Source organism: Diospyros lotus, chromosome 5, assembly GCF_014633365.1.
Source record: "Diospyros lotus cultivar Yz01 chromosome 5, ASM1463336v1, whole genome shotgun sequence".
NCBI classification, from domain to species: domain Eukaryota; kingdom Viridiplantae; phylum Streptophyta; class Magnoliopsida; order Ericales; family Ebenaceae; genus Diospyros; species Diospyros lotus.
Window position 1 is genome coordinate 3,846,991 of NC_068342.1, and position 10,051 is coordinate 3,857,041.

General features: G+C 36.4%; 1 protein-coding gene across 4 annotated transcripts in view; it reads right to left on the reverse strand.

Moving 5' to 3' along the window:
* The window catches only part of LOC127801254 (protein BONZAI 3-like), a 47,588-nt gene extending 41,619 nt beyond the window's left edge, over window positions 1-5,969 (reverse strand). For 2 of the 4 annotated variants that reach the window (XM_052336193.1, XM_052336191.1), the window contains exons 1-2: window positions 5,722-5,969; window positions 5,450-5,614 (exon numbers count right to left, since the gene is read on the reverse strand). In XM_052336193.1, the coding sequence (XP_052192153.1) occupies window positions 5,450-5,614; window positions 5,722-5,883 (327 nt within the window). In that variant the 5' untranslated portion in view covers window positions 5,884-5,969. The remainder of the gene's footprint in view (window positions 1-5,449; window positions 5,615-5,721) is intronic. The other 2 variants (XM_052336194.1, XM_052336192.1) reach the window with 1 other exon arrangement.
* Window positions 5,970-10,051: the final 4,082 nt, after the last annotated feature.

Below are 10,051 nucleotides of genomic sequence, written 5' to 3' on the forward strand. Positions count from 1 at the left end.
TTATGGATTTTAATTTTTTACATATTTTTATTGAATCCAAATGGGAGGTAGTTTCTTATTTACATTTATTTATTAAAGTAAATTGAAGGTAAATATAAATAAAAGAAAATATGAACATTTACTTATTATGTAAATATGTTGTAATGTATACATGTTGGAACTGAGAAGATGGGAGGAATTGGGCTGCCTAGGTTTTGTCATAGACCAAGGTTGTGGGGGTAATTAGAGCAGTAGACGGTAGTATTGTAATAACTATGTCTTATAATTCAAATTCCTTCAAGCGGGCGCACGCTGGGCAGTTAGTTACTGTTGCGCCAACTTGTAATTCACCTATAAATACCAGTTGGTAGAGGATGGGGAATTATGTAAGGATTATTCCACAAATTCCTTTCCCTCATTTTCTCAATTTGCTCTCTCTCTCTCTCTCTCTCTCTCTCTCTCTCTCTCTCTCTCAATCTTTCCCTCCTACCATGTCTCCTTCCCATTTACGGAAGGAACCCTACTGTCAAATTCGAGTTTGACATTTGATATCAGAGCCAAGACCTGGAGTTGGTAATGGCTAATGGAACGCACGCTAAACAGTTGGAGAACAGATTGGATGCAATCGAAATTGGATTGCGACACCATTAGGATCAGGTAGACGAGAGGATGAAGACGATGGAGTTGGGAATGAGGCACACGTAGGAGGAGATCCACAAAAGTAGATCCGAATACACGGAATCGCTGGATCGCGCAATGAATGGCATTCGGGAAAAATTCGTGGGACTCAATCAGCAATTGATGGCAGCTTTGAGCATGTTTGCGAGGCAGCCGAATGTCAATTTGCCAATGAATTTTCCCCCAAGATCGTCATCCTCACCCATCCTGACTTCACCAACATACAGTCCGTGACACCTAGATCCAAGATGTGGTGGAGATCCAGCTGAATTCGGAGAAGGTATGAATTACCGGAACTAGGGAGAGGCCTATCCACCCAATCCGGGTCCACGAATGAAGATCCCAATTTTTGATCGGGATAAGCCGAGGTGGTGGGTACGCAGATGTGAACGAGTATTCTACTAGCATTGTGTCACCAAAGGGGATAAGGTATGTTTGGCTGCATCATACTTAGATGATGTGGCAGATGCTTGGTTCCAAACTTGGAGCCATGGGAAGGGGGATTTGAGTTGGCCGGAGTTCGTAAGCCAATTGTGCCGAAGATTTGGGCAGAAAAACCGATCTGATGTCATTGAGGAGTTTAACAAATTGAAACAAAAGGGCACGGTGGAGGAATATCAAACTAGATTTGAGGAGTTAAGGGCCTTACTCTCATTGTCTCATCCATATCTAGATGAGGAGTATTTTGTTTCAAGTTTTATCAGTGGGTTGGAGGAGTTAATTAGGCCTACAGTTAAGATGTTGTTTCCCACCACAGTGGCCCAAGCAGCTGAACAAGCTTACCTGCACAAGCTATCGATGGAAACCTTTGCGAGGAGGCATAGGCTATCATCCAAAAACAACCGAGAGGAGCACAACCTTAGGGCGTATCCCAGGGGTAATACTTCCCAATGGCAGATGGGAGGATCCATGGGAAAGACCAGTCAGCCTATCTTACAGCCCAAGAATCTGTCGGAAGATCAAAAGAGACAATTAGGCCTATGTCTTCATTGTGGAGAGAAGTATGGGTAGGCCAAAATTGAAGCGATGAAGAGTTGGCCACGACCAAGAACATTGAAAGAGCTGCGGGGTTTCCTAGGCCTGACTGGATATTATAGAAGGTTTATAAGAGGCTATGGGGTGATTACCAAGACGCTGACTAATCTCTTAAAGAAGAACAGTTTCAATTGGGGTCCAGAAGCAAAGGAATCATTTGAATCTCTCAAGGCAGCCATGACTCAGGCCCCAACTTTAGCCCTCCCATATTTCTCCAAGGAGTTTGTCCTAGAAACAGATGCATGTGATACTAGAATAGGGGCTGTGGCGTTTCTAAGCCAATCATTGGCTTCACGCCACTTGGGACTCAGCATCTATGACAAAGAGCTACTAGCAGTTCTAATAGCAGTGGAAAAATGGAGATACTATTTAGAGGGCAAGAAATTCACCATTAAGACCGACCACGAGAGCCTTAAATTCTTAACCCACCAAAGAGTGCATAATCAATTACAGAGAAAGGGAATCACTAAGCTCATGGGCTTTGACTTCGTTATCCTTTATCGACAAGGAAAAGAGAACAGAGCAACCGATGCTCTGTCTAGGAGGGATGGCTTAGCATCTTGCCTTGCCATTTCAGCGTTAGTTCCGGACTAGGTGCAGGATATAGCCCACAACTATGATCAGACTCCTTGGATTCGAGATTTAATCACCAAGATAGCAGTAAGTACCATTACTGACCCAAACTATCAATTAAAAGGGGGACTGCTGAGGTTCCACAACAGGGTCGTTATTGGGGATGACAACCAGCTGAAACAGAAGATCCTACAGAGCCTGCATGACTCTCCCATTGGGGGTCATTCCGGACTCAACGTCACTTACCAGCGGGTCAGACAACTCCTTTACTGGAAGGGATTAAAAAGAGACGTGAACTGGTTTATCCTGGCATGCAGTACATGTTAAAGGTGCAAACATGAGCAAATACCCTACCAGGCCTCCTACAATCGTTGGAAATACCTTTGCAAGGTTGGGAATTGATTTCAATGGACTTTGTGGAAGGGTTACCAAAATCTGAGGGAGCCGACACTCTTTTGGTGGTGGTAGACAAATTGACAAAATTTAGCCATTTCCTCACATTGGCTCATCCGTTCACAGCGACTGAAGTAGCTAGGAAGTTGATGGATACAGTCTTTAAGATTCATGGCTTACCTAAAGCGGTTGTATCCGATCGTGACAAGGTCTTTACCAGCCAATTCTGGAAGACCTTATTCCAAGGGCTAGGCATCAAACTGCACATCTCTTCAACATACCATCCCGAAACGGATGGGTAGACGGAAAGATTTAATTAGTGCCTCAAAACCTATCTAAGATGCCTATGTATCTCCAAACCCAGAAGCTAGAGTCGGTGGGTGGCTTTGGCACAATTGTGGTATAACACCAACTACCATACCGCACACAAACGTACCCCTTTTGAAGCTCTGTTCGAGTATTTACCCCTCATTATTCTGGCGGTAATGCAGTACCCCCCATCGAAATGTCTGTTGACCTGTACCTGAAGGACCGACAAGAAGCTCTCCACACCATTAAGCACGAACTGACCTTAGCTAGTCAAAGAATAAAGCAGTTGGCAGATGAGCATAGAATGGAAAAGTAGTTTGAAGAAGGAGATGAGGTTTATTTGAAAGTCAGAAGGTTCCAACAGCATTTGTTTTGCAAAGGGCCCATATCTAAGCTCAGCCCCAAGTTCTACGGGCCATTCAAAATTCTAGCTAAGGTAGGACCGGTAGCTTACCGCCTATAGCTCCCGGAAGGAGTAGGTCTGCACCCCGTCTTCCACGTTTCGCTCTTGAAGAAACCGATCGACCTTACAGAGCTCACCAGTAGAACGCTGCCAACCCTACTGGAAGCCATAGCAGAGATAGGTGAACCCTTGGCAGTGTTGGACAAACGCGTGACATACAACGAGATTGCTCCATTAACTCAAGTCCTGGTACAATGGTCACACCTCCATTCGAACAACACGACATGGGAGTATCTTCCCGACCTCCTACAACGATTTCCAAGAAGTTCCAGCCTCCTTTAATTCCTTGGGGACAAGAAATATTTTAAGGGAGGGAAAATTGTCATAGACCAAGGGTATGGGGGTAATTAGAGCAGTAGATGGCAGTATTGTAATAACTATGTAAAGGAATAATTCAAATTCCTTCAAGCGGGTGCGCGCTGGGCAATTAGTTACTGCCGCACCAACTTGTAATTCACCTATAAATACCAGCTAGTAGAGGATGGGGAATTATGTGAGGATTATTCCACAAATTCCTTTCCCTCCCTTTCTCAATTCGCTTTCGTTCTCTCTCTCTCTTCCGTTCTAATTCTTGATTTCTCTCTCTCTCTTTATCTCAATCTTTCCCTCCTACCATATCTCCTTCCCATTTACGAAAGGAACCCTACTGTCAGATCCAAGTCTGACAAGTTTTAATTAAAACCTATGTTTCATACCTAGGTTTCATGAGACGTACCTCTCACCTCGACACCTCACCGTGCAAAGTGTGCGCCTCATTGAAATTGCCTCGTCTCGACCCTGGCGAGGCGCTGAACTAGTGCCTTAAGGCACTTTGCGTCTAGGCACGCCTTTAACAACTATGCTCCTAATTACATATTCACAAGCATGTTATCAAGGAAATTAAAAAATTCAGCATATATTAATGAAAAAATAATAAAAAATACAAAAAGATGTAATTTAAAAGTCTTTAAATCAACTTAAATTAAATCTTAAAACAATTTATAAGTCTTAAATCTTAATTAAGATTAACTAATTATGCATTTTAAATAATCTAAAAATCATTCTTATCATCAAGATCAAACATTTCTATACTTTCATCATTAGAACCATCATCTCTAATATTTTCTTCCACATCATCTCCCTCTCCATCTTCATCTAGTTCAAATTCAATTGTAGCATTTGAAGTAGTACCCCTTTTATTCATTATCAAATTTATAGTTGAAACAATAAATTTAAACAATAATAAATAATAAAATAAAAACTTAAAAAGTAATTAAAAAAAGTCCAGATACACCTAAACCCAAGGCGCCTTGGGCCTAGGCGCGCTAGTTAGCACTGGTTTAGAACTTGTATTGGCCCATCAAACCATACGTATAGAAGAATAATTAGTATTAAATGATTGGTTTCCATCAAATTTGTTAGGATTTTTAATGAGAAATCCTAATTAGTCTTAAAGATTATTTCAAATTCCTAATATTTGTTTCATGTTTAGTGTGTAATCCTATTTACTAGTCATTTGTTAATTGTTACTAGACAAGAAAACCTTAACCTTGGTGAACAAGAAAACTAGTCTATAAATAAGATACTTAATTTGTTATTCAAAGTATGTAAATCACTTGTGAGAGACTAGTAAAAGATAGGAATTGAGTGTAATTAGGACTTGATGGATTTAGAGAGAGAATATTGAACTTTGTAGTTGTAAACTTTATTATATAGTGATATTTTTCTCTATTATCTTGACGACCATGATTTTTTTTTTTTTTTAATTTTCCACATCAAAATCTCTTGTGTTTCAATTTTTGTTTCTCATATCTCGTTATTCAACAGGATTGAAAGCATCTCTCAAGATATTGGGCCCCAGCATAAGCATCACTGTTTCTAAAATCCAAGTTGATAATGCCAATTGCATAGATGTTGGAAATTGCCGTGGCCATTCCAAACAGTACAGGGAATTTAAGAATATGACTTTCGTAGTTCGAGGAAGGAATCTGTTATCACTTGATGCTAAAGAGTAAAGACGAAGGAACTCGAAATCTTAACTTTTCTTTTGGTCAAACAACGGTCTCTCCTCATATTAGTTGAACAATTTTTTTTCCTGGAAAACAAATTGATGCCAAACGTACTGTACTCGATTCTATTCCACCGCTTGCAAGATGAAAAAGAAAGAAGAAGCCGCAAAAAGCCCCAGGTGATGGTATGATAATACTAGGATGACACAGAAGTACAATTTTCGCCAAGCGTGAGTCCTTTCTCCTTTTCTATGCATCCAATTCGACCACAAAATAAAATAAAAATAAAAAGAAAGAAAATACCTCAATCTGGGCATAAAGGGAGTGAAGGCCCTTGGACCTAAAGAAAAGATGGGCGGCGTCATTGCCGCCGGCATTGCCGCTAATTGCGGTTTGGTGGCTGCTCCGCTGGGCCCCCCCGACTGCCTGTTGCCCACCCTTCACATCAGAAAAACAGTTCCCCATCTCTCCTCCCTCTCTACTTTACTTCTGCCGGTCCTCTTTTTCCGACAACTCTCTCTCTCTCTCTCTCTCTCTCTCTCTCTCTACCTATCTGTGCGAAGTTCTCTTTATTTGTAACGAAGTCAACAATATTCGCTGCTGTGTCCGCGATCAGTCACGTATGACAAACAACAGAGAGCAGGAAACCGTGACGGGGTTCTGCCAAATGGCTTGCTCTTATCGACTCTCCTGCCCCCCTTAAATCGTGCCGCGTCGCCGCAGCTTCTTCGTTCGAACCGATCAATTTCCGGGCAACCGAACCGATCTTCGCCATGAAAGAGGAAAGAAAAAGCGGAAAGACAACCAACCCCCACTCATAAATCATAATAATGGTCCTCCTTAAACAAAGAAAGGAAACTCTATTATTAGGTTTCTGGTGTTTGATTGATTCTTGGGATGCAGGCACAGTACTTTCCTTGGGATGCCCGAGAGTTTCCTTTTTTGGCTATTTGAGAGAGACAATTCATCCTCGTACGAACCAACTTCATAGATTTGATTTGCACACAAGTTTCTCCATATTCACATCACCACCCCCCAAGATTTGCACGCAAGTTTCTCTACATCTACATCAAAGTAGTAACCATATTCAAACAATTGACTGCGTTTTTCTATAAATAAATTTATGACCTTTGAAATATGTTACCAAATGAAATTGCAATGACTTTGCATATAAATTTTACATATATATATATATATATCTATATGTGTGCATGTTATTATAACGCACATTTACGAAATTTTATTAATAAAGTACTTTTTAAAAGATACATTTTATGCGTTTTTAAAAAAATAAAAATCAACTATATTAAGAAGATTTAAACTTATCATCTCGAGATAATAGTAATGCTATGTTACCCACTGACGAGTAACATAACATTTGCCTGTCAGTGAGGCGGCGTGGACCATGCACGTGAAGCTCGCCTCTGCACATGGGGCCCACGCCCCCTCATTATCGGACAAATGTTATGTTGCCCGTCAATAGACAACATAGCATTCCTGCTCGAGATAATAATAATATGTTAATTTAATATTTACAAGATATACATGACTAATAGATTAGTTGCCTCTTAGAGGTGTTATCTCATATTATAAGATATTTAAATTTCTAACATTAGTGTATACATATATATATATATAAGATTAATTATTTTCAACCCGAATAGTAGTTACTTATTTTTTACCATCTCTATGTAATGTTTTAAATAATTTTAATAACTCTTTGTTATTATAGTCCAAACTATAATAAATTAATTCATAGAGGCAGGTTACTTGTATAACATGTCATTCAACTACTTATTTTGATTTGCAGAAAATTGGTGGATTTCCAAAGTTAGGTTACCCACATATATGGAGCAGATACAACAAGAACTCATCCATCCCAAGAGAAAGTCATTTAAAATAACATACATATATATATATGCTATTTATACATTTAATTTTAATATTTAAGGTAATATTTATGTATTAATATATTGTATTATATATCATATTAATACAAAATGTATAATATATAATATATTAATATAGAGTGTCACTTTAAATCTCAAAAATACTCTCTTTCCTCTCTTTTCCATCCATGATTATAGAAAAATAAAAAAATACTAGTGATGTTGATAACCATCGATAACAATAACCAAATTTAGAGACAGGAAAGACAAAAGAAAAAAAAGACTAACAACTAATTGACTAAGGAGGCGTTTGTTAAAATGAGCGAGATAAGAGATATCAAGATAAGTTTAGAATACTTTTCAGATCAAGATAAGGTTAGAAAGTATTCTAAAATTTCTATTAAATTATTTGTTAAATTTTTTAGAATTCACTAATATTGTATTTTTTTTTCTATGTGTTTGTTAATACATATGATAAGTACTAAGATAAGAGTTTTTTTTTTATCAAAATATCCCTATTACCAAATTCATTTAAAATTATTTGTTAACATCAACAACAAATTTATGATTAAAATAGTATTTTATGATTAATATGAATTGTCAAAAAAATAAAAAAAAATATTTTATTTTCTAAATCCATATTCAAAAATAGATTTAAAAAGAGTTAAAAAGTAGAAATAATTATTGTTGGAATTACAATAATTCCACCTAGATAATAAAAAATGGACAAAACATATTTTCATAATAGATAATAAAATATAAAATTAAATAAAATAATTTAAAAATTAGTAAAAGAAATTGTATTAGTTGATAAAATATATATAAAGAGAGAAATTTAAATTTTAAAAATTGTCAAAATATATGATAATTTAAAATTTTATTAAATAATATTAATTATAAAACTTAAATGAATAAGTTCTTTTAATAAATTAAAAATTTTAAAATATATTAAATGACATTAACTATCCTACAAGAGGCATATAGATAATTGAGACTTATCTGAAAAATGTAAAATAAATTTATTTGAGGAGAAATGTCAAATAAATTTATCTTAAAAGAAGGAGATAAAATGTCACGTGAAATCTTTTTCGAAAATAAGCAGATAAGTTTAACAAAGACGTTGAAATGACCAAACATCTGAAATGCTTCTCATATTTGACATTTTCTCTCTCTTATCTTGGTTAACAAACACCCCTTAAAAAAAAAAATCAATGACTTATAGTTGTAGTCTTTGCCTAACTATCATGATGTTGCCAACACCCCTTGGTATCGCCTATTTCCTTCCTTGCCCAATCTATTTCCCTCCCAAGCTTCATCTTCCATTACGACACCACTTGTCTTTATCTATTGCCACCGCCAACAATCAACAATGTGAAAACCCGTCTCTTAATTAGAGCTCCCACTAGCACAAAGGATTCGTGAAAGTCATTAATGGTAATGAACCAGAACAACTTATAATAACAACCATTACCATGCTATAAAATTCCATTGGAAACGATATGGTGCAGCGATTCCCAAAGTCCTTTTACAAAACTAGTTTGTACACCTATACAGGACTATATTTACTAAACATATACATATAAGTTAACCATACAAAATAATCTAACTCTTTCTTGGCAAAATAAAAGACCCCCCACAACTTTGATACTTTTGAAATCCTATAGCACACATCCAAGAAAGGGGTGAGTTGGGTAATTTAAAAATTTGATAGAACTTGAAAAACTTTTTGATACAAATTAAGATTTTAGTGATTTAAAACTTAAAACATAAAAAATGACAAATGTAAATCAAGAAAGATAAATATGTCAATCAAGTAAGAAATAAACGAATGCTTGAAAAGATAAAGATCAAATAACACAAGCACAAGAGAACACAAAGATTTATAGTGGTTCGGCTTAACCAAGCCTAATCCATTACTTTAGTTCCTCACTAAAGATTTTTCAACCAATCCACTAAAACCTCCTACTTAACCAAATATGCCCTCTAATCCAAGACAAGGAAATTACAAACCCCTTGCTTATACAAGCAAGCCTTCTAGCACCTAGTTAGATATTTCAACCCCTTACTTCAAAAAGCAAGTCCTCTAGCACAACAAGTTAGAAAATACAAGATTTCAACAATAAGAGAGAATCTAAGAGATGAATCTCTTAGATATAAGGTCTTTCAAAATACAAAACAAGGTTTGAATGAATTAATACAAATTTATATCAAAGTCTTGAAGAAAGAAAAATGAAGCACAATCAACGTAAATACAAACAAGTATAAATGTAAGCTCAAATCAATTCATTCACATCCATTAGCCTCTTCTTAATCTCCTTGATTTGTATTTATAGGCTTTCCAAAAATTTTGTCCGAAACTAGCCGTTGGAGACTTAGAAACTAGCCATTGAAAACTGTTAGAGACACAAACAACAAACTAAAGAGGTTAGTCAACTAATTATATAAACAAAAAATAAACATAGTTGACAAAACTATAACCATAGTCGACAAATCAAAAATATGAAGAAAACTTCTTCTAAAATACACACTGATAGTCGACAAATTAAATTATACTGTTGACAGAACTATAAAAATAGTCGACAGAACAAAATATAGTCGACAAATGCAAAGTATAGTCAACAGATGCATGGCATATAGTCGACATAATGAAATACTTAGTTGATAGATTAAAAACATGTAGTCGACAGTTCAAATTACAACATATTTACATTTATTTAGTTTAAGTAAATGTTCACGATTTCTTT